This window comes from Sycon ciliatum, chromosome 8 (assembly GCF_964019385.1).
Source record: "Sycon ciliatum chromosome 8, ocSycCili1.1, whole genome shotgun sequence".
NCBI lineage: Eukaryota > Metazoa > Porifera > Calcarea > Leucosolenida > Sycettidae > Sycon > Sycon ciliatum.
In genome coordinates this window covers 13,785,903-13,810,904 of record NC_088650.1, presented here as the reverse complement: position 1 = coordinate 13,810,904, position 25,002 = coordinate 13,785,903, and the positions used below count along the sequence as shown (strand labels likewise).

At 47.9% G+C, this 25,002-nt stretch overlaps 2 protein-coding genes across 2 annotated transcripts in view; one reads left to right on the top strand and one right to left on the bottom strand.

Annotated features, from left to right (window-relative positions):
- The first annotated feature begins 2,845 nt into the window (after positions 1–2,845).
- Positions 2,846–5,452, top strand: LOC135823750 (uncharacterized). Its single transcript, XM_065336592.1, has 2 exons — positions 2,846–3,578; positions 4,708–5,452. The coding sequence occupies exons 1-2, from the start codon at positions 3,168–3,170 to the stop codon at positions 5,137–5,139; spliced, it is 843 nt and encodes a 280-aa protein (XP_065192664.1). The 5' UTR covers positions 2,846–3,167; the 3' UTR covers positions 5,140–5,452.
- Positions 5,453–5,912: 460 nt separating this feature from the next.
- The window catches only part of LOC135823748 (inhibitor of Bruton tyrosine kinase-like), a 33,489-nt gene continuing 14,399 nt past the window's right edge, over positions 5,913–25,002 (bottom strand). Inside the window, exons 18-36 of the mRNA XM_065336591.1 lie at positions 22,066–22,412; positions 21,696–21,781; positions 21,432–21,469; positions 20,943–21,039; positions 20,143–20,192; positions 19,059–19,110; positions 17,988–18,105; positions 17,635–17,695; positions 16,556–16,586; positions 15,632–15,897; positions 14,051–14,131; positions 12,165–12,359; positions 11,873–11,901; positions 11,288–11,425; positions 10,518–10,688; positions 8,849–8,911; positions 8,441–8,551; positions 7,487–7,517; positions 5,913–6,831 (exon numbers count right to left, since the gene is read on the bottom strand). Coding sequence (XP_065192663.1) covers positions 6,715–6,831; positions 7,487–7,517; positions 8,441–8,551; positions 8,849–8,911; positions 10,518–10,688; positions 11,288–11,425; positions 11,873–11,901; positions 12,165–12,359; positions 14,051–14,131; positions 15,632–15,897; positions 16,556–16,586; positions 17,635–17,695; positions 17,988–18,105; positions 19,059–19,110; positions 20,143–20,192; positions 20,943–21,039; positions 21,432–21,469; positions 21,696–21,781; positions 22,066–22,412 — 2,082 coding nt within the window. The 3' untranslated portion in view covers positions 5,913–6,714. The remainder of the gene's footprint in view (positions 6,832–7,486; positions 7,518–8,440; positions 8,552–8,848; positions 8,912–10,517; positions 10,689–11,287; positions 11,426–11,872; positions 11,902–12,164; positions 12,360–14,050; positions 14,132–15,631; positions 15,898–16,555; positions 16,587–17,634; positions 17,696–17,987; positions 18,106–19,058; positions 19,111–20,142; positions 20,193–20,942; positions 21,040–21,431; positions 21,470–21,695; positions 21,782–22,065; positions 22,413–25,002) is intronic.

Genomic DNA, 25,002 nt, shown 5'->3' with positions numbered 1-25,002 from the left:
CATTATTCGCTGGACCCTAGTCGTAACTGGGGTATTTAAAAAAAAAAACATCTGCAGGCTTTCTGACAAAGCTGTATTATGCCCCTAAGCATATTTTTTGTCTAAACTGAAAGATTATGCCGACCTTACACGTTGGAATCCGTCTATTATGCCGGAGCATAATTTTTTGATGAAATCCCAAGATTATGCCAAATATTATGCCGGCATAATCCGCCAAGGGCTAATGAGGAGACCACCTGGTAACAGAGACCACATTTTGAAGGTCCCTTGAGCGGTCGTCTTAGACAGGTTTCACTGCAGCTCACTTTGCATGATCGGCGGCCCACACTAGGTTTCTGGCAACTGGGGTCTTTGATTTGTTTGGGAAATATTTGCCAAGACTATATCTACGACAGGGTGACAGAATCGATACAGTCCCCTGAAAGAGGAGCGCAGCACAATAGGGGGCGGCACAATCCCCATCTGCATCCTGGCTCCGTCACCGCTCACCAGGAGGGGAGCAGTGCAGCTCCTTGAACTCTATGAATATCATGAAGCACATGCATTTACTGACTAACAATGCTCCATCCTTGTGGTGTAGAGCACTCTAGGTAATCTGGGAACTCTCGCTATTGCAGCTCGTGCATTGTGCGTGTTGAAATCTTGTGAGCCGACAAATAGAAAAAACCCAAACCGTCCGGCAATGATAGTGCATATAACATTCGACATCAAACTGTGTACAAACCGAGGTGAAACAGGGGTACATAAATTGGATTCTATTTCTCCATGTAGCCACCTAAGCATATTGCACTTCTGAAGTATTAAACATAGGGTAAACAGCAACAGCAATACCCAACAGGAGGATGCGCTACCACTACGAGAGCGAGGAACGTGTAACGTTCCTCAATACGTCTCTAGAGTGGTATGGAGAGAGAGAGAGAGAGAGAGAGAGAGGGGGGGGGGGGGGGGTTCTACTCGTGCTGATCTCACTGTTAGCGACTAGCATTCGATCATTCCTGTCAGCCTATGACCGTAACGACTCGCGCTCCTGCTACAATGTAATGGCATTGTGATGTTAAAATTGTTACTACGTTTCAAACAATGTTTCATATCAATTGTAAGAACTTGAACTCATTTGGCAGATTTCAGCTTCACACATAATGAAGCACATGTACATGTACACGCACGCACACACACAACAACAGTGAATCGCTGCTGGAACACAGGAATACCGGCGTGGGCTGACCCTACAGCTGGTCGACACCTTCAGAAGATACCTGTTACCATCTGCTGTTAATTGGTCTACATGTCATGTACAATGTATATGTACACAGGCTGTCCAACCCGGTCCGTCCTGCTCAAAGCAGGACCGTCCTGCTTTGGACCCAAACACGTGTATACATTACATGGGAGAGAATTGCCGTCTGTATACATTGTATATGGGTGTCCTGCTTTGGAATAGGGTCCGGCGGATTCTGCCGGCAGAAAAATTGGCAGAATTCGGTACTTTTTCTGGTAAGTTTCATGCATGTTTGGTATGTGGATAAAAAATGGAGCAGAATTCGAGGAATTGCCCCCCATAAGTTTTGTATGGTTCTGCCAATTTCACTGCTTTTCGAGCAGAATCTGCCACCTTTTCGAGCAGAATCCGCCGGTCCCTACTTTCGAATGGTGGCAAGGTTGGACAGTCTGATGTTCATGTAGGTGCAGGTGTGCGTAGCAAGTACAAGTACTAGCAACGCCTAGAGCGTATCACCTACATTGCATGTACGTATGTGAAGGTGGGCGAAACAAACGGGGCCTTTGTTGATGATTCCTTCTGCCTGAAATCGCGGAGTCCTCTTCGAACTCTTCATTTGTAGGTAAGTTAGTTGGACGTTCCGAAAAGCAGAACGCCACTTACCATACATGTACACTGTACTTGTCGATAGAGTAACAGTTGTGGCAAGTGAAGTCCGGCCATATGAAATCTTTCAGCGCCTAGACCTCATCGCCTCGTGTATAGGCATTGGCGGATAATGCTCGAAAAGATGGCAGATTCTGCTCGAAAAGCAGTGAAATTGGCAAAACCATACAAACCTGATGGCGGGCAATTCCTCGAATTCTGCTCCATTTCTTTATCCACATACCAAACATGCATGGAACTTACCAGAAAAAGTACCGAATTCTGCCAATTTTTCTGCCGGCATTATCCGCATGTGCCTACTCGTGTAGCCCTCATCGGACACACCTCAGGTCTCGTAGTAGGAGTCGTACTGACGCCGCCTTGCTTGCAGTCGATGAATTTTGTTCTTGAAAATCCATGATAATGTGATCGGAAAGATGATTGAAGAAAAATCCAAAGGCAATTATTAGCAGTTGTCTACTATCAAAGCAGATCATTATTTGCCATAGCGCAACTTAGAAAGGCGGCTAAAATTCCAGACCATCCTTACTTGTAAAGTAGGTCGATCTTGGAGCTACCACTCGTACTACAGTGTACTGCACTGTACGATCATGTACATGTACATGTACATAACATGTACATGTACATGTCATTACCTATGCGTCAACACAAAAAGACAGTCCGGCTTCACAACACCCACGAAGTCCATAGTCCGGTCGTTGTTTGTGTCTTGCTAGAAGAACTCAAGCTTGCCACCTACAGCCGGCTGCGTGCCCCGTGGCCATCTCGACTCTGCCAGCAAGCACACGGCGCTGTCGCTGGCACTGTCTATGGGTGTCACAGACATGCAGCCCACGTGTAACGACAGACTCTGTTTCGCACCGTCCAGAACAGCATGCTGGACTCGCTGCACCGCGGCTCTGCGGACAATAACTGACAAACATGCAACCAACTGACAGCGCTAGCGACATACACACGTTGCTGTCACTGGCCCAGCAAGCTCACATCATGCAGCCATGATCTTCTGTACGGATGATCTACGAGTTGTAGCCTTTACAATCATCGTAGCCTGTAAATCAGGCGCCAGATTCGCAGTTGACCAGTCCATGATCCAGGTGACAGTTGTCAAGGCCTGGCGCACTCCACGAGCACGATAATTACCTCCTTTGCTCTTGTTGTTGCATTTCAATTAGAAGCTATAAAATCGCAACATACTTGAAGTTGGTTCATTCAAAACATTATCTTCAGAGAAAAATCGCCTAGCCTCTAGCTCTGGTTGAAGCCGCTGGTAGAGAACGCAGCCATGGACGTGTCGGCTATGCAACAGCCCAGCAGTCCGAAACACGATGTGGAGGCTGCACGGAGTAGCCCTATATTCGCAGAAGTGGTGGAAGTTGATTACTGCAATGGGACCAGTCGACAGCTCGAAGAGTTTCAGCCGCCTGGACCAGATGCCTACATGCGGCTCGGGGCACTGGAGGCTAAAGTCTCCCATCAGCAGGACACACGGGATTTGCGAAGTTCGTTGTCTGCGCCGGCACTGGGAGCGCTGGCGACATGCCCCACGCCGAGACGGCGAACAACGTTCGTAAGTGCTGCGCAAACTTCTTCAAGCGACCACGAAGCGAACGAAGAAACGACACCGAACGAAGCGCCTCTACCGTCGGCAATGGATAAGCGAAACATGACCACGGACGAGCTCTTGGCCGAAGTGGTAAGTGTTCTTGTGCCTGAGAATGAGAGTCCATGTTTGTGGGAATGAGTGCGTGCATGCACGAATTATAATCTCATTTGTCCGAAACTTCTGAATTATTAGTGCTGGCAAGGGAGAAACACTTGTTTCCTATCTTGGAGAACAAAATCTCCAACACCGGGTTTTCAGAAATTTCTCTATAGTGTAGAGTACTATGATTGTCCTATTGGGTGAACGTCTTGTTTATTTATTTATTTATTTATTCAACATCTCCTGGCCCGTCCGAAGACTGCCAATAAACATGAGAGGTCAGGTGATAGCCAACCACGGCAAGCTAAAAGGGGAAAAAAAGAAAGATGCTGTCAGAGAGGGAAAGGAGATAGGGAGAGAAAAAGAAAGGGAGGCACATTAATAATACATGGGATCACTTCGGATGAGACAGTGTGGAAAGCTGGACTGTTGTTGCATGTCTCGTATTACCAATTTAAAACATAGAAATGAGAATGCAAGAAATTATTTGTGAATCTGACGATGACTAAGCATGCGCCAACGATGCACACCATGTTACATCGTTGGACGAGTAACAGCATGTAGCGATTCAAATACTCCAGGCTAATTACGCCGCTCATTTAGGTCAATGATAATGAGAAAGGGCATAGCGCGCTGAATGGAGGGTGTGTGCGCGCAGTGCCGCCGTCTTTGGCAATCACAGCAGCTGATAACCAGTTGCACAACGGAGCTAGTAGTACATTGAGACACCTGCATCCTGGCAGCCACCTGTCCAGAGCATTCACTCGGATGTCACTGAGTCAGGCTGAGTCGGGCTGATTACAGCACTGATCTTATACGAATAAATCTTCAGGGAATGGTCACAGCAGTACTGTCTGATGCTGTGGACAACGAAAAGGCTAGCACCAAGTACAGCATACCAATATATATGCGGTTACTTCACTGCACATAGGCTGCTGTACATAAAAAATACGAACGGGCTAGGCTATGAGGCTGACCCCTAGATTCTCGCCACCCGGCAGCGCTGCATGGTTGTGTTGTGCTGTCATAACAGCACACACCCTTCATTGACTTGCAGCATGAGAGCTGTCAGTGAGTGATGTGTTTTCTACCTGTGCGTATCTCTGCCGTATTCCCTTAGGAGAACTGCAAGAGAAGGTTGGCTCTGTTGCGTCGCATAAGCTACATGAACAGCGTGATTGATGACGCCGAGCGGACGGGTGAAAACGACGGTGACGATCAGCCGGGAAACCCGTACTTCAGCATGCCGTCGCGACACATGAGCATCTCGGAGGGAGAGCTGGACGGCCTGGAGCGATCGAACGAGTTCCGAACGCCTGCCAAGACGTCGTCGTCAGGACTCACTGCACGGTACAACGAGCAGAAACAAACTCCGCTCAACAAGACGGGCACCAACCAGGACACAGCTATGACCACTCCGGCAAAGAAAGAAAACAAAACCAACCTGAAGCGTGCCTTGACCCTAAACCGAGCCACAACGCAGCCAAAGAAAATCCAGAAGAGAACATTTCTGCAGAGGGTGATCAAGAAAGTCACCCCGAAACATTCGTAATCCAAGTCGCAAGACAAGCCTATTTTTGAATTTTACTCTTGACAATATGCTGACTGCTGCTGGACTCTATTACCACCCGTTCCTATTCAATTCCCAGATCAGTTTTAGCACTATATCCACCATAATTGAGTTCACTTGATTAAACGCTTCTCTTCTTTCTGCAATATCCGATAGCCTCATCTACGCTGCATGTGTATGTATATTTCATGCTGCCAAACACTCCTTTCTACCGCTCTAATACAGTACAGCAGTTGATAAATATGGTGGTAAAGACACACCTGGCAATATGGCGGTAAACACACGCCTGCTCACACACGCTCTCTAGGCTGCAAAGTTCTGGCACAGAGCTCTCCTTCTCACCACCACCACCATCAGTTCGCGCCTGGCGCCTAGTCGATGCATGGTTGGCGGTATCCGGCATAGCAGGCTGGTACATCAAGTAGCGCATGGCACATAGAAGATGACACAGCAACGACATAGCTCGATTGCGACGCACGTTTCGTCCCCGCTGGACTCAGCAGGCAATCTTCTTCTTGGATGTTTTCATACGAAGCTTGACTCGGGAGAATGAAGTTGAAGACACCACTGCAGCTGTACTTATGGTTGATAAATATGGTGGTAAAGACGCACCTGACAATATGGCGGTAAACACACGCCTGCCCACACACGCTGTTTTTGCAGCCTAGAGCACGTGCGTGGGCAGGCGTGTGTTTACCGCCATATTGCCAGGTGTGTCTTTACCACCATATTTATCAACCATAAGTACAGCTGCAGTGGTGTCTTCAACTTCATTCTACAGTACAGCAAATATCAAAATACGAAGACGCCATCCAGACAGTATTCCAACCAACTTGAGATAATGCCATCATGTTGATAAAATAATTATAACAAGACAGGCAATCATCTGAGTACAACAAGACTTGGGTACTTGGTACCATAAAAACATAAACATATCCCCTAAAAACATGTGCACAAGAGTGCAAAAGCATCTGTTCAGCGGCACTGCATTGACACAAGACTAAAAAAACCAGGCTCCAAGCAGTAGGCATGCAGCTCTTGTGTAGCTTCTACGTGGCTTCGAGCGTGTGCACGGGCACAATGTGAGGGCAGCGCTAACCGAGCGGGCACACAGCAACACAGCTAGTAAGCAGAGCGTTGACGTGTCGGCATGGGAAGCTTATCATGGTGCGTGACTAACTGCTACTTGCTGTTAGCGTGTTCATGGTGAAGGAAACCAGTAGGGTGGCTGGTGTAAACTACTAACTGTAGTCAAAAGGCTTGTACGAGATAAATCAGAGATAAATCAGAGATAAATCAATGATAGAGAAGACAGCAGGGATTCTATAGTGGTACAGGTACCAGCCAATGATTTTTTCAACGTTTTCATGACTTTGCCGCAATTCGTACCACTCGCCTGCTGGTGGAGTAGCCATGTATCTTACAATTCGTAGTACAACCATGTACATGGGCATACGCACACCGCAGCAGGTAGGAGCTCGTTCTCTAACTGTGTGTATTGTAATTATCTTTGTAGAAAAATAAATCCCAGGTACGTTGTGTGTGTGGTGCTGGCCCTCACACTTGTTTCCATCTTGGCGGAGCACTGGGCTTGGACGTGACGCGCGTCACAGTGATTGGCTCGTTTCGCTTCTTGTAGTGCGCCATCAGCTCGTCGATGGCCTTCTCTTCCAGCTGCACACAACACAAGACAAGAGAGCACATCTCGTCAAGAAATGAATCAACTCACTATGGCCCAAGATGCCGCCTAGCACACACCGGCAACAGACTACAGTACACTCTTCCTAAACCGGTTGAGTCAGCTGAACACATCTAGAGCTGGTTGATGCAGTTGAGCTCATCTAGTGCCGCTTGAGGCAGTTGAACTCATCTAGAGCTGGTTGAGGCAGTTGAGCTCATCTAGAGCCAGTCGAAGCAGCCAAATTCAAATCAAATAGAACCGAATGAGGTCCTCATCTGATCGAACTAGATATTGAGAATGGACTCATCTTGAGCAGGAACAAGCATCAAACAGCTGGGCCCTAAACAACTGCTATCCCGATGAGGCAATAAGAAGATGTAAGACGAAGCACAAGACGAGTACAAGACCAGCATAGATCAGTACAAGACAAGCATAGATCAGTACAAGATCAGGACAAGACGAGCGCAAGACCAACGCAAGACGCGCACAAAAGACCAGCACACGACTAGTGCAAGACTAGCACAAGACGCGCACAATACGAACACAATATGAACACAAGACAAATACAATACGAACACAATACGAATACAATACGAACACAAGACGACCAGCGCTAGACCAGTACACTCTACATGGTAAGATACACACCTGTATGACACTGAGAGGCTTGCCGGGGCAGCTGCATGAAAAAAAAATGGTAGAAAAGTTCAACAGGACAGCGACTGATTGAATGCACACAAGAGAAATTTAATCTATACGTATCTATACGTATCTGTGAATGGGATTTCGGTCTTTGACCACTTTGTGGTGGGTCTGATCTACTCACCTCCCACCGGTTAGGAGCTGAATCTGCGCCTTGATCCAAGAGGGTGGTGGCGTTCCTGCGGATGCGGAAAACTGGGCCTTTGGCCGAGTCTCACGCGAACCGTGAAATTTTTATTTTTTATCTGTCACTCCAGTTACAACACAAACCCTTCCTACTGTTCATCTTCATCAATCCCATCCTCAATCCAATCAGTTCAGTGCTTTGGGGGCAAAACCAGGCCGAAATCCTATTCTTGTGATGACTTGCTCTTTCGGGAAATAGACTTCAAAAACAAAATCGGAAGAGCATTCCATGGGGTATTGCCAAAAGAATTGTGACAAACTCAAAATCTGACCCATTTATGGCCAAAAGCTAGGATATCATCTTTTTTCTGAATGGACTGTATACCAATGTCAACGCAGAAATGCGTTCAATATGTAGAGCGGAAATCTTCTTGTGAAAGATGACGTGCCTGTGAACTAACATTAAGAATAAAGCTCTCGACTCTCAAAAGCATGACGCATAGGCAAAAGAGGTGTGCGTGTGTGTGTGTGTGTGTGTGTGTGTGTGTGTGTGTGTGTGTGTGTGTGTGTGTGTGTGTGTGTGTGTGAGAGAGAGAGAGAGAGAGAGAGAGAGAGAGAGAGAGAGAGAGAGAGAGAGAGACATAGAGAGAGTGAGAGAGAGGGAGATAGATAGAGAAAACGAGAGAGATAGAGAGATAGAAAGAGATAGATAGATAGATAGAGAGAGAGAGAGAGAGAGAGAAGCGGAGGGGAAACGAACACCTCACTACCTACTTGACGGGGTTCAGTGCCTGCTCTTGCGACTGCACAATGGCCTTGAATGAGGCTGGCGATGTAGACAGTGGAGTGGGAGTAACAGGGCTCGGTGATACACCCCAGGCATTCCTAGAGGAGAATGATCACACATTACAACACACCAGTACGGTCATGCTGCGGTGCTAGCGGCTACCATGGTGCGAGAAAGACCACAAAAAAACCCACATGTCATGTGGACACAAAGTAGACGTTTCGAGTCTGAAGGTCAACCCAATAAGGCCATGCATTGGTTGGGCAGCTGGTGATGGGCTTGTCACGGTCATGTTCATGCTGTGGATTCGGCATGGTCGTGCCACACCAATCATCTATTAGTAGTTTTACACAATAAAAGCAACCGCAGCATACTGTACTTCATACTTCGCTTACACAACGGGTATTTCTTGACCGGGAATATCCACTCCATTCTGCGAAGGGTCCACTTCGCCCCAGCTTCAAAGAAAGAAGAACAAAGGAAAGAAGATACAAGTAATTAGATCAATAAAGGACTGGTTAGGACTAGGACCAGATTGCGTACAAATCATCTGCAAGGCTGCTTAATCGGCCGCCACTATTTTTACCCAGGTCGAATCACCACACAGCTGATTGGAGTGTGTTTTGTTTCTTTTTCACGCCAGGGAATCCCTATTTTATCCATTAATATATCATCTTGAAGCCATACAGGAAGTACGGTCGACCAAAGAGCGCAATGCGTGGTGTGGAGAAGAAGATGGTGACAAGGCCTTTTTTGTACTGCCACGAGCCTCCTCTCGATTTGGTTATTCCTCTCTTTCTTATTTAGCCGCTGACCGCTGGAACTCAGTTCCGGCATCGGTCCGCTTTGCTGCTTCGCCAAGTCAATTTCGTATCGCAAACCTAGATTGGCTAGGGTACCCCGTAAGGAGACCATAGGTCTGTGGGGACTGCCCTAGAGAAATATGAATAAATACTATACTACTATACTAAGGCCAGACAGTGCGTAATACACTTAGGTACAGGTACTTGAGTGTCTCGCCTGTCAAACAAATACCAGTACAGTTTACTTTGCTGGGTGCGCAGGGGGTCCACAGCAGCCGAATCATCTCAAAATACCATCAAAGCCACAACTCAGGCAATCATCCATATGTAAGTCAGAAACAAAATGGCCACTGGAAAAAATGAACTGGCTTTCCCGTCTTTCGTAATGGAACTGTGACATTTCAGCCAGAATTTCTAGTTGTGGCACAAATGCGCCACATAGCATTGGTGCCCGTCCCAAAACTTCATGATTTTTAGCATGAAATTGCAAAAAAGTGGTATGACAGGGTAAGTTAACCCTTTACAGACGGCACATACTTTTCACCGGCGATCGATAAATTCTACACTTTTCAAATAACTTCAAACTATCGTAACTTGTTCAATTCTCAGTCGTTTGGAGAGAACGAAATAATGTAGGAAGAAGAGAAAGCTCTCAGCTGTCGTCTCGAACAATCGCCGATGCGCTAGGATGAACGGTGAGTGAGTTACGACGCGCGTAACTTTCGTCACGGTCAATTGGCGCTCAGGGCCGCGATGCATGACTGAACGGCCGGGATTTCCCCTGAACTCGCGGGCTGTTGGCAAGGATACACTCATTCAAATTCGAACAGGGGTTCCCGCGAGTGCCTACAAACAAATTCAGCTTCATACGAGCAAGGACAGTGAAATGGCGGATGGAGATCGATCTAGACCGCGGGCCCCCGCGCTGAAACGCCTTCGCTGGCCTGCAGCGCTGGTCCAGCGCATCTCGTGGAATCGAGTTTGGGCTCATCGTGTTCCTCTCGTCAGGGGCTTTCCAGGATGCCCAAGATGATGACAATGGTCACAGGGAAACCAAAGTTAAGTCCAATTCAAGGTAAAGAATTTGAGAGCACAATTCTCCACATACATTGAGTTCAGTCCATAGAGGGTTAATAAGGTGTTGTCAGCAGCATCTCCTGTATACACATAGGTAGGATTTGCTTTTTTCACATGCATATGAAGAATTACAAATGAAGAGCTAGGGCAATGACTGATGTCCAGTGAAAGTCAGACAACCAACCTGAGCTGACGCTTCCAGCTGGTCTTCGACTTCCGCGGCGTGGCCTGGGGTCGACGCGACACGGGCGTCCCGGGAGCCACCGTCACGGCTCGCTCTTCCTGATGGAGAATGTCACGGAACGACGGTGCCGAGGCCGCTGGCGATGTGGCTTGCGCGACAGCGCTGCCAGCCCTGAGACAAAGACACGATAGAAAAACTGGTGACGGGATCGCTTTGCTCAACTACAGGCAACAGGGATGAGTACCCGGCTTGATGTTGTTTCAAGCAACTCGACCCAAATACCCGCGGCGAAAAGGCTGTGTAGGGGTTGGATTTCATCTGCCACCCAATGCCATCATATATTCCACCATACACGCAATACGGAGTACTGTAGCGCTGGTCCATTCACATCCAGCATTCGGGAGTCTAAGTCACGGGGGCGATTTTTGAGTTTTTTTTTAAATGCGTTTCAAAGTGCAGATAACACCGCGGAAAATACGGTATGTGTGCATATAATAATTATTATAGTGTTCCCAAGTGAAATCCAACCTTGGGTTTCAGCTTTACAAGCTATGCAGGGGTTGGATTTTATACTACACTACTGTAGCACAACACTGCGGAAAATACGGTATGTATGCATATAATACAATGGTCATGTACAGTGTTTCCAGGTGAAATCCAACCTTGGGTTTCAGCTTTACAAGCTGTGCAGGGGTTGGATTTCATACGACAGTACATAGTACACTCTTCTGTCACTATAGTTCCGAAACGTTCAATGAACAGTTACTCACCATGGGTTGACCGGAGCGGACTGGGGTACTGGCATCGTTGGGGACTGCCGGTTCTTTTTCTGCTTGCGCTGCGACTGCGTAGCCTTGGGACCAACGTTCCACACAACTGCTGGGTTCACATCCATCGGAGATGAGCCACTGCAGTGGGCATTCAAGGAACACAGCCCCGCACACACGCATATAGACACACACAGACACACAGACACACACACACACACACACACACACACACACACACACACACACACACACACACACACACACACATATACATCCAGTGAGACTTTATTCAGCACATCATATCCCAAGAAGTAATGATCGATGGAACAAAACAGCGAAACTCTTCCACACCAGCAGGTACATCACCACCATCAAGACTGTCAGCAATGTCCACTAAACTGGACAAATTTAGAATTGACAAGAAGGGGGGGGGGGGGGGGAATTTCCCTAACTCGGTGTCAATGTGCAAATGGATTACAACACACTTATAGTATGGCCTTCCAAATCTGTCCAAATGTTTAGTGGACACCTGGTATATTCAATTGCACGGGGGATTGCATGCAGTTCAAACAGACGCAACAATACCTTGGCGGTTGAGACGGATTGCTTGGTCTCTGGATAGCCAAATAGGAAAGCAAAAAGGAATAGTTACATGGAAGTGCCATTGAACGAAAGTTGTAAGGATGCATGGTCATAAGGGATGGCTACAGCTGAGTCTGCATATAGCGAGGGAAGGAAAATTCCTGGCAAAATATTATATCGACAAATCACATTTTCTTGTACAAATATCAACAGCTACGGCTATGTAACACACAGCTAATCCATCGTGACACTGTGCACGATGACCTCTGTTATGTGGACTCCGGAATCTCCTGACCTGGTTTGGCGCCGGCGAAGCGGCTGGTCTGCGTCGTGAGTGCAGAGCCTCCTCTTCCTGCTGCATGATCTGCGACAAGGAGAGGCTGGATGCCGAGGATGGGCAGGAGGACCCACCGCTGGACATCCACAGACCAGGTGTGAGCGCTTCACTCGGAGAGCAGTGTATAGCGCTGTCCTGAAAGTTTGAAAGTATCTACACAACGAGTAGAAAGATAGGAGAGAGAGAGAGAGAGAGAGAGAGAGAGAGAGAGAGGGAGAGAGAGAGAGAGAGAAAGAGAGAGACAATATAGACGTTATAGAGTGAAGCAGAGAAAGGAAGGCAGGGATCGATTTACTTTGAATTTTTTGATTAGCAGTCACTGCTACACAGTTTTACAATTGACTAGCAACTCCCAGTATTGATTAGCAGTTTTCCTTCATCAAAAGTTTACATGTATAGCTGACACTAGCAGGATTTCGTACAGAAGAGGACAATAGCTGCAGTTGCTATTTGCTTTTCCAAGCGAATGTTCGATCTGAATATTTACGTTAGAGTTTTCGCTTATGCACGTTACATGTTCAGCGTCCATCCGACTTTGAGTTCTTCACAACACAATGTTCTTCAACAGGGCAGTTTCACTGATTCCTTCGACAAAGAAACCTCAGGAAAGCGCTCAAACGATCATGACATTTCGTGCAAAGCGCATCGAATTTCGCTTTTCTCCTTTTTTTCATCGAAATGAATCGACATTCCTGGCGCGTCCAGTTCTTTCTCCCTCTTCTGGACAGTGAATCACTGATCAGATTCACTGACATGTTGGCTACATGAGACTAAGAACCGTCTACTTCAACTGTGCCTTGTCGAACAGAAACAAACTGAGCTTGAAAGTGAAAGAAGAAAGGAGAACATCAGGAAAAGTCACCGCCGTGTACAAAACTTCAGAAGACTGCAGTCGTGTACGACCATTGCTAGTGCAGTGTCCAAAATCGAAAGAGCGCGATCCACGACCGGCGCGCGGACTGAGCAGGACAGGCCAGTTGGTTGGAGTAGTAAAATACTACTCCCTAGTCAGCAGTGTGTACAACAGTCGCATGTAGACTGCAGTCACTGCACGCAACTGGTCTTTGTAGTGCATCGCAGTTTTGGGCGATAAAAAACGAAAAGCGAATCGCAGCCAGTGAATTTTGATTCGCAAACTGCGATGCGAACCCGGATAAATCGATCCCTGGAAGGAATAGCACACATTATGTCATCCACATAAGGCTACCAGATCACCTTTGCAACAGGCCGCTGGTGATTGATATCTTCCGTGAAGAAATTTTTCCCAGACCTGAAAGCAGGCTGCACCAAAGTAACCAGGCTCTGCGACCAAATTGCGCTCGGTGTGAACATATTACGTCTGTTCAATCCGCGCTCAACTTGCAACTGCAATGGAAGGTGTTGTAACTTGTGACATCTGGATGAATGTGGAGTTTGGTACTGGGCACAGGTCAGTGCAGTACAGCAATCACTTATACACATGCATGTGCACACACAAACACACACACACACACACACACACACACACACACATGCGCGCGTGCACGCACACCCGCACGAGCGCGCGCGCGCACACACACACACACACACACACACACATACACAATGTACCATGAACCATCCCGTCTCAAGAGAAGTACGCAAATCCGCAAATGCACCGAATGTGCACCCACAGATTTTCTCTTATAGCAACGATAGCGGACAAGATCGGAATGAAGCAGATCTAGACTTTCTGATCACATACATACACACACACACACACACACACATACACACACACACACACACACACACACACACACACACACACACACACACACACACACACACACACACACACACACACACACAGTAGTAACGTTTACCTTTCGCTTGTTGGGAGTGGAAATAGGAGTAGACTGGGACCCGGGACGATCGATTCGCTCCGATGATGGAGAGACAATGCCCTGCAACACAGAACAGGGGAAACAATTCATTACCACAACATACTGTAAGACATGTTATTATAACGAGTCGCAAATTTAACGATTGTCCAAAATTCATAGGTTAACGAGAAGATATGTTAACGATCTTGCAGTATTCTGCCATATCCACACACAGCATATATGAAGCAGTACGGCTTCAACGGATCTTATTATAACGAAGAAATGTCATCCGTTAAAACGTTAGATTTGCTTCCTCGTTATATATACTAGTGTTGAAACGATCTCACCGGATACTCGTTAGCTCGCTCGCCAGAAACTCGGCTCGTTTGTGCGGCCAGCTCGTTTGCACTAACGAACACCGTACACCGTACTCCGTACACATGGCAGTACATGTCGACCGGAGAGTCGTAAAATATTTTACGACTCCCTGGTCGATCGAGAGTCCAGTCCCGCGCAAAGTGAAAATCACTCGCAGTTACAGTGACTGTATGCCTGCACGGCACTTGAGTTGTTTCAGTTGTCGTTGCAGCTTTGGTGGGCTCTAGTGATGTCTTGTTCCGCATCTGCTGACCTGACGCAGGATATTCTTCGGTCACCTCTCCATTCGAGTGAAAGTTTCGCTCAGTCGTTTGGAAGTTTTCTCCCGCAATGCAGCGAAGACCAGGGCTACTTGCAATCTTTGCAAAACGGTCTATTCTTACAAAGGCTACTCGACGACGGCGCTGAAAAGACATCTCGACACCAAACAGCAGTCCGAAGTGAAGCAGCAGCAACCCCAAATGCCGGCGGTGATAATTTGAACCAGCTGAAAAAAATCGGACTAAGAAATTTTTTTATTCAAAAAATCATATTTGCCACATCAATGAAACTCGTTAGCTCGCTCGATAGCTTGCTCGTTAGTAGAACTGATCGCTCGTTTGTTATAGATACGCTCGTTTCAACATTAATATATACATGTCTTACAGTACATGTATATGTGTATGTATTGAGGCTCCTTTAGAAAAGGATACACCGACCTGGAAACCATTGCAAATTTTAGGAAATGAAGGATGCTTAAAAAAAGACAGGCTTACAGCAAAGCCTAGTTAGCCGCCGCACCCACGCCAAGCGAGGTGGTACGTATGAGGTAACAAGAAATTCGATCCGAGTATGCGCCGCCGCAATGCGTCACGCATGGCCTTGCGATTGGGTCCGATTTCACCCTCTAGTGAACTTGTGTGTACAGCTCACGGCTCGATCGAACCAGCCCAGGCAACAGTTTAGCAAACTTGGCACTTGACCATTTCCAATGGAATAAGCATTGCAAACCCCAATGGCTCTGTGTTCTTCGTTGCGTGTTGTGTATGTGGGTGCATGGGGTCATCATGGTCCGTGTGAGACCCAGTACCATACTTCTCCGGTTATAAGTCGCACACGATTATAAGTCACACCCCCACCCTCACTCTGACACACACTCACCCCCCCCCCCCCCCCCACACACACAAACCCAGTGCCACCCAAACTCAGACACACGTCACTGACCTCTGGCGAAGAGCGGTCACTGTCCTCCTCATTGTCGCCCTCCTCTCCGAAATCGCTCTCGACGGCCGAATCCGACATGTGCATTTCGGCTATCAATTCATCTAGCTCCATATCGGCGGAGCTCTTATTGGCGTTATATGATAATGATAGCTGACGTCTTCTTGGACCACTGCCCTTGACGACATAGTCGACGTTGTCATCAACTGCTCCTTCCGCTTGGTCAGCTGCCGGGGTTCTGCTGAAGAGGTCATCCACCGTTCTTTGATCTGAATAAACGAGGAAAGAAAGGAGAAATTGGAACAAAGGCATCCGTCACAGTTCAGACTGCTACAGAAGAATCTCTCCCCCCCCCCCCTCACACCAGATAAACGCAGATCATCTCAACACTCGGAAGAAATGCGGTTGCAGTCAACGTCGTGAATAACGACCCCGGGTATAACAACAACTCACGAATAACGACACAACCTTCAGACGTACATGTACAGTGTAGTGACCATTTGACTACATACCTTTAAGCCTCAACCTCATGAATAACAACAACTCATGAACACAACACTTTGAATTCATGAATAATTCATGATTTGAACTCATGAACAACACGTTGAATTCATGAATAATTCATGATTTGAACTCGTGCACAACACTGTTCTCTTGCACTGTCCAGGGTCGTTATGCGTAAGATCGACTGCACTTGGCTCAAGAATGCACAGGGCACATTTTTATCATTTTATATCTTTTTTATTTCACCGTCCAATGGCAGAAGCCAATACAAAGGAGGATGCATTAGCCAGCCATGTCAAGAGAAGGAAAGAAGAAAGAACATAATCATTGGAAGAAAATACCGCATCAATGGCGGTGAAATCGATCACCATGGTGCCTTAAACACAGAAAGCAGTTATAGCCGGCAGGACTGCCTGCACATACCTATGACTGGTAAGCTACGATTCTCCGGCAGCTGTACAAACACACCAAAGGCACATAGCAAGATAGAAAGAGAGCGAGCCATCAACACTACGGAATGAGAGCCCGCAGGCCACGGATAAATCATGCAAACAAATTGTCGAACAACAACATGGTGTCACCATTTCTATTAAAAAAATCAAACCTTCAGTTGGTTACAGTTTGGCAAATCTGGTTGACGTAAAATTGAAAAAGCCAACGGCACAATTACCAGCACCAGCACAAGCAGCACCAGCACTCTAAGGCTGCGGTCACACCAAACAAGCCGTTTTCAGCTTGTGCTGAAAGTGGCTTGTGCTGAATAAAAGCAGTTGGTCACATCGACCCATGAGATCCGCTGATTTTTTTGCGTGCTGTAGAGGTTTTTTCTTCGAGTCCATTTTTGAATTTGATTTTTTTGAATTTTAAATTAATTTATATTTTCTGTTGAACATGTACGTGGCAATCAGCAGAGTTTTGGTACTGTGCTGGGAGCTTCATTGGAATTAGGGTCCTTGTTTGAAAGATTGAGGGAGGTTTGAGCTTGTAGTGCAGCCATGGATCCTGAAACTAGACTCCGTGCCGTTGTCTGCACGCTTCTATCGCACAATAGTCTCCCTTGTCTGACGCTGCCGAACCAAATCATACCTCGTAGAAAGCGCACAAGGAAAGATGAGGACAATAACAGACAGCAGGCAATGAGAGAAGTTGGACCAACAACGAAGCAAACAATGAAAGCCGGAATACTTCAGAACACGATGCATCCATGGCAAGATGTGCACGATTTTAGTTTTTCCCGCGCCTGTGCCAGAAATGGCTGGAAGTGGTTGAATTCATTCAGCGCTTTGAAAACGGCTGACTGCTGAAAACGGCCGAGGCCGAAAATTCAGCCGTTTCTGTAGCAACGATGACGTCAAAAAGCGCTTTTTTCCGCTGAATGGCTGAATGAAATCGCGCTTGGTGTGACCGCGGCCTAAGCAAGCGATCACAATGCCACCTTCACCACCACCAACAAAGTTTCTGTGGTGTGTTGAAGTTTGACTACACGTAGCCAGTAACCTTACCCTCTGGAGATACCTGGCCGGCAACGTCTTCAAGATTTCAGATGGTAGCGATTCCAACACTCTGAGCGGGCAACAAGAAAAAAAGCGGGAGAAAGAGAAAGAGATGAAAACATGAGCATGGGAGCGCTAGCAAGTATATGTGGGAGTGCAGTGTCACAGCTGTGTCCCAAAGAAGGGAAAACAATTATCGAAGTGCAAGCTTGGTCTTGAGAAGACAAAACAAAGACAACCAGCAATGCAGGACGCTAGCGCAAAAAAAAAAGAAAAGAAATTATGGCTATGCCGGGCGCGCGCGCGCGCGCGTGTGTGTCGTGTATTGGGATATAACTGGTTTGGCACGCACTGCCACTCACCTGGTTTCAAGCAGCATGGGAAAGTAGAAATATACAAAATCGCAGCAGGCGTTGAAGAGTTGGTCGGCACCCAACAAGGAGCTGATCTCAAGCAGATCGGCCACATTACGATGAGTCACTGAATGAAAACAAGAGCGCACAAAAGGAAACACCATTGACCTTTGTTCTTCCGTTTAGGCAAGACAAATTAGTTCTAGCCACTCACATTATTCTAAAATCTAAACCTTCATTGATGAGACCTTAGTGGTCGAAACAGCGCTGTATGGAGGAAATATTCTGCCAGCATCGACAACTTGGAGTCGTGTTGCTGGTTTGATGGTCGGCCAGAGAGCGCATGTGGTAAAGGTGGAATTGCTTTGTTTAGGCAAGGGTTTTCTTTTCCCTCATTTTCTTCTCATTAGTGCCTCCTTTCCCAAGGTCTCTATTTCGGGGTTAGTTTGGACCTCATTCGCTTGCTTGTCAACGGATCTACAAAGTCTGTTCGGTTAGCAATTCAGCCACAACAATGCAAGAAACAAGAACTCAAACCCACCCATTACACCGCTTCACCATACAGTCAACTTTGCTTATAACGACACTCGGCGGGGCATCAAAAAGGTGTCGTTATTCGCGAAGTGTCGTTATACCCGAAGTCTCATTATAATTATGTATTACAGTGGGATGGGACTTTGCTCTGGGCATGGAAATTCTGTCGTTATTCGCGAATTGTCGTTATATCCGCAGTCGTTATTAGCGAAGTTGACTGTACTTCGCCTGAAATACAGAGGAGCATCTATTAGCAAGTAGCACCTGACGCGCCCGAAGCCCAAGCAGCACGTTGGAGACATTTACGTTCTTAACAAACAGCTAAATCAAAGCCCCGTGAGCATCTATGAACACCAAGTGAAGCTATCGGCCTCAGATCACATAAAACACTTGCACGGTTCGCGCGAGACCCCGTCAGACTGAGATATCCGCACCCGTAGGAGGAACGTCACCACCCTCCACGGTCAGGCAGCTCCAAACGCCTGAGATAAGGAACATGATAAAACTATTGCCCAAGAAGGATACGATAATTATCGGTCAACTTACTGCGCGTCACTAAGTGGAATTCACATTGCGACTTAAAGTTGTCGAGCAGCAGCTGTATGAACAACATGACCACCGACAAAGACGCACCAGCACACGAAACGCATCATCATTCCGTACTATCCCGTATTACTGCATGTATAAAACCAGGTGAACACAGTGCACTGTACACTGTGCACTGTACACTGTGCACTAAGTTATACTTACGCGAGTCTCCTGGTCCGTCCCAGTTTGAGCTGTTCGACGTTTCGTCATGCCTAAGCGTTTATCTCAGTGCCTGCAGAGCCTAACTATCTAGGTACAGAAACGGCCACCTCGATCCGTTGGCCATCATGCACATTTCACATTCTTCCCACGTGCATGTAGAGGGGACGGCTCGATACCGGGACGCTTTGACAGCCAAATTTGTATGGACCCAAACCGATCATCAGCGTTGATTTTTCACTCGAAATATGTTTGTGGAAGGAAACTGGCATGTTGAAGTTTGCTCTGGGGCCAGAGTCAATCGAACTGAGCCACTCCTTTGTGTTGACCCATTGCCTCCAAGTTGCCCAATTTTTCGCTTCAAAAATGTTCAAATCAGAGGTGGCTCCAAACCAGACACGTTTTAGAGTGCACGTCAAATTCACTCTGGGTCTGAAAATTAGGTAATTGCTATCGCTCCACGACGGCCAGTACAGAGTAACAATAAGCCTTGCGTGTGCTTCCATTAGTTTTCATTGGTATGCGGTGCTTTATTGGCGAGAGGCGAGCCGCTGTTTACCTGCGACAAGAAGTTGATTTTTCGAAAGTCGTAAAACTCAAGTCGCAGTGCGAAGCAACACGTCAAAAACTCAGCTGCTTGGTATGGCGCTTCTGGTCATCGCAGAGCCATGAAATTTTGGCTCGGAGTATAACACATCGTAGTCTCACGGTGACATATGTTTTCTAATCAAAATACCAAGAGAGAAAGTGAATATTGAGTCCGTTCCGGTTTGCAACCTATGTCCTATTTGAAACCGTCCCCTCTACAAGCAATGCACATGTCACATTCTGCCCACGACGTGCATGTACAAGCAATGCATTGCACATCTACACAGAAACGTACCAGATCTGCGGCAAAGAGCAGCGCGCACAGCATTTCACATGTCCAGTCGGCTACAACACAAAACGACAAGGGAGCAAAGCAAGACAGCCAAGATGAGCGGTGCGTTACGCCGGACCTTTGACGTCACTTTACCCACCAGCATGCCACCATGCACCGACATACATCACCGCCTTACGCACACCAATATGGTGCAGCACTATCCACGCATGCAAGCACCGCATCAGAATACGGCATGTGAATGCACCTCATGACTAACGCATCGTGTTGAAACCCTCAGTGATCAAGGCAACAACAAAAGAGTGGGTGAGCTCTCCACGCACCAGTATGTACCATTTGAATATACAGTAAAACCTGTCAAGGCGACCACCCTTTGGGGCCAGAGAAAGCGGTCTTTAGTGGCAGGTGGTCCTTAGTTAGAGGTTTGCACCGCATAACCATTATGTGAATGTGAGACCGTCCATGCCTGGCGAAGTGGCCAGTAGTACCAGGCTGGTCGCTAGTCACGGTGGTCTTTAGTTACAGGTTTTACTGTAGTACCAGGCTGGTCGCTAGTCACGGTGGTCTTTAGTTGCAGGTTTTACTGTACATACAGCGTGCCACTTGATTCATTCGGTGCAGTATATCCCAGTCTGGCAGAACGACAAGTTGAATCTTAGAGGCCAGCAAGAGCACACAGTTTGCCTGTGACATGTTCCTCAACCCCCCCTTTGTCAATCCAGCGAGATTTCCTCGGCCCGTTGCACCCGAGAAGTGGTATGGCGCGAGTGCATGGGAGGATCACACTCTTCCGCAGGCCGTACCTTGCACGTGCATGTCGTCTTCGTAGAGGTAGTCGAGCAGGATCTTCAGCGCGTGACTGTCAGCATGAACGGAAATAGGCCGTGCGCCCTGAGATGACTGTAATAACAGCAACGATGATGACGACAACAACAACAACAGCAACAGAAACACCACCATGAACAGCAGCAGCAGCGGTGGCAGCAGCAGCGGTGGCAGCGGTGGCAGCAGCAGCAGCAGCAACAACACCAATGCTGGTTACTCGAATATCTGGTGGCCGAAAAACCATTACACAGTCATGCGGAAAGGCCCAGGCCTTCTCGACAACTACCTATACTAGTACATGGCGGTTCAGTTCACATAGGTGCACACATGGCTGCTCAGTTCAGTTCACATAGGTGCACACATGGCTGCTCAGTTCAGTTCACATAGGTGCACACATGGCTGCTCAGTTCAGTTCACATAGGTGCACACATGGCTGCTTGAATCCACTGAACTACTAGTCAACGTACCTCCTGCCATCCGCCCAGCAACATGTGGCCGAAATAATCTAAGTTATGAAAACACACACACACATACACACACACACACGCACGCACACACACACATATACAAACAAACACACACCCAATGCATCAAACACACAAAATAATGACCGCACAGATGGCCGCATTCAGATAACTAGCGATTCCCAAAAGAGAATGGAAGAAAAGAATTATCAGCTGCCACTACATTGTATCGCGAAGACAACTTGCGTGACAGTCAACTCAACTTACCAGGGGAACGCAGCGCTAACACACACTTGTGAGCATGGAAGAGAACTCCGTCTTGAGCACACAGTACGACATCAGACAGATCCGCACTGCAGCACCAGTTCAAACAGCAGCAGAACATGGAAAAGACCAAACGAAGTGTGATATGTGTGGGCAATCTCAGTGCTGATTGCACAGCAGAGTGCCTCACAGAGTTGTTGGGAACAGGAGCAAGACAGCAACACCAGCAAACCTTGTCGCTGTCCATAACTGCAGTGTCCATTGCACAGAATCTGGAAAGATGGCAAATACGAGGTACATGGTCACCACACCACAGATGTGTGAGCTACGCCCCTGAACAATGCCCACTGTACACTGCACACACATCACGTACCATTTGCTGTACGCCCAGCTGAACGTGCCCGTCCTGGGCATGGACGTGCCAAACAAAGCATGATAGCAACGGCTCACGCTCTCCGTCACCAGCTCTGCCTGCGCCGTACAATCCTCCTCTTGCTCGATTGACAAGTCAGTGGCCTTGCTCGACTGCCACGAGGAGCACAGAGCCGACAGAAGCTGACGCACGACGTCCGCGGGGAACTTCTTCGTCGCCGAGACCGTCACGAAGCCGTCGTCGTCCGTTGTCGCTGCTCCGCAGCTCTCCAGCCTGGACAGAACGGATGCATTGTGGCTGACCAGGAAGTACTTGCAGCTGTACACCTGCTGGGTAGGATCCTTCGTCTGCATGCACAGGAGCAAGAAAACAACGAGCAAGAGAATAGCGGCAATGACAGTCTGAATGTCTACAGTGTGCTACCTGACAAGCAAGTAGTACAGTTCACAGTTCAAGAAGTCTCACACCAAGGGCTGGACTACCAATGGGGCTGGACTACCAATGGGGTTGGATTACCAATGGGGTTGGACTACCAATGGGGCTGGACTACCAATGGGGTTGGACTACCAATGGGGCTGGACTACCAATGGGGCTGGACTACCAATGGGGTTGGACTACCAATGGGGCTGGACTACCAATGGGGCTGGACTACCAATGGGGCTGGACTACCAATGGGGCTGGACTACCAATGGGGCTGGACTACCAATGGGGCTGGACTACCAATGGGGTTGGACTACCAATGGGGCTGGACTACCAATGGGGCTGGACTACCAATGGGGCTGGACTACCAATGGGGCTGGACTACCAATGGGGCTGGACTACCAATGGGGCTGGACTACCAATGGGGCTGGACTACCAATGGGGCTGGACTACCAATGGGGTTGGACTACCAATGGGGCTGGACTACCAATGGGGCTGGACTACCAATGGGGTTGGACTACCAATGGGGCTGGACTACCAATGGGGTTGGACTACCAATGGGGCTGGACTACCAATGGGGTTGGACTACCGATGGGGCTGGACTACCAATGGGGCTGGACTACCAATGGGGCTGGACTACCAATGGGGCAGGACTACCAATGGGGCTGGACTACCAATGGGGCTGGACTACCAATGGGGTTGGACTACCAATGGGGTTGGACTACCAATGGGGCTGGACTACCAATGGGGTTGGACTACCAATGGGGCTGGACTACCAATGGGGCTGGACTACCAATGGGGTTGGACTACCAATGGGGTTGGACTACCAATGGGGCTGGACTACCAATGCCAATGGGGCTGGACTACCAATGGGGATGGACTACCAATGGGGCTGGACTACCAATGGGGTTGGACTACCAATGGGGCTGGACTACCAATGGGGCTGGACTACCAATGGGGCTGGACTACCAATGGGGTTGGACTACCAATGGGGCTGGACTACCAATGGGGCTGGACTACCAATGGGGTTGGACTACCAATGGGGCTGGACTACCAATGGGGTTGGACTACCAATGGGGCTGGACTACCAATGGGGTTGGACTACCAATGGGGCTGGACTACCAATGGGGCTGGACTACCAATGGGGCTGGACTACCAATGGGGCTGGACTACCAATGGGGCTGGACTACCAATGGGGCTGGACTACCAATGGGGTTGGACTACCAATGGGGTTTGATTACCCATGGGGTTGGTTTACTACCAATGGGTTTGGATTATAATGGGGTTGGACTGCTAATGGGGCTGAACTATTGCTGGGGTTGGACTACCAGTGGGATTGGACCACTAACAGGGCTGGACTGCTAACGGGGTTGGTTGCTATTGGGGTTGGTTGCTAATGTGGTTGGACTACTAACGGGGCTGACCTACTACGAATGGTTGGTCTTCAACCCAAGTGAAAAATCAAAAATGAATCATGTCAAGGCCGTTCACTGCATTCTACACCCAGTTGAGGATCCCTTGGGCTAAAGTCATTGCTACTACCCTGCCAAAGAATCAGGTGGCAACAGGTGAACTACAGTCAAATCCTGAAAGGCACTAAGCATGGATGCCAAACAACAAATCTCCAGCTGAAGCAAAAGGCGGCGACCAACCAAGGACAGCAAGCAGCACAGCACTGCCAGGCGACGTAGAACGAACAGGCCAGAATTTCACCAAGCACAGCATTTTTTTGTTTTTTTACAAAGAACACAAACCCGGCTCGAGACAAAAATTAATAACAAGAAAGATAACAAAGTTACAGGGAGGACGAAGAAACGACTAGAACACAGAAGTTGAGGGTTGACAGAACAAACAACTACCATATTTTCCAGAGTATAGTGCGCACTTAAGATGTGCTATTTTAGGCCCTAAATCGCAGGTGCGCACTATGCTCCGAATATGAAATGCATGTACTTCAATGAAGATTGAAGTGCGCACCCCGAATGAAGATTGGGGTGCGCGTTATACAAAGGTGCGCACTATACTCCGAAAAATACGGTATTGCATACCGATATATACTCAGTGACTCACTCGACTGTGCATAATTATGCTGGTGTACATAAAAAAAATTAAGAACGCCCTATGCTGCGGGAGTCCCAGATCTTCGGCATTCGGCAGTGCTGTATTGCTATTAGCAAGAGTACATGAAACCCGGAGTGCGCAGCTCTGATGGGTTGCTGTCACGGTGAAATTCCGTGATAACATCATTTTAGTGACGTAGTGCACACAAGCAGGATTCAAGCAGGTCACTTTCTGCACACCTGCAGCTCAGTTGGACGCACTACGCCACGTCCCGCCTCAGATACGCACCAAATATGGTGTAATCACGGATTCCGCCGTAACAGACACCCAAAGCAGAAAGGGCCCCTAGCCGCACACTCTGGGATTCATGTACTCTTGCTGTTACACGTTACAATTCCCGCTGCCATGCGCAGGACTCAGACTAAACACCGCAGGAAGTCTCTGTGTTGCTAATGA

Excerpts from the sequence above, each read along its gene's own strand:
- LOC135823750 (XM_065336592.1), top strand. The coding sequence starts at position 3,168 with ATGGACGTGTCGGCTATGCAACAGCCCAGCAGTCCGAAACACGATGTG. Across the intron at positions 3,579-4,707 it reads ACGAGCTCTTGGCCGAAGTG|GAGAACTGCAAGAGAAGGTT; the intron begins GTAAGTGTTCTT and ends GTATTCCCTTAG.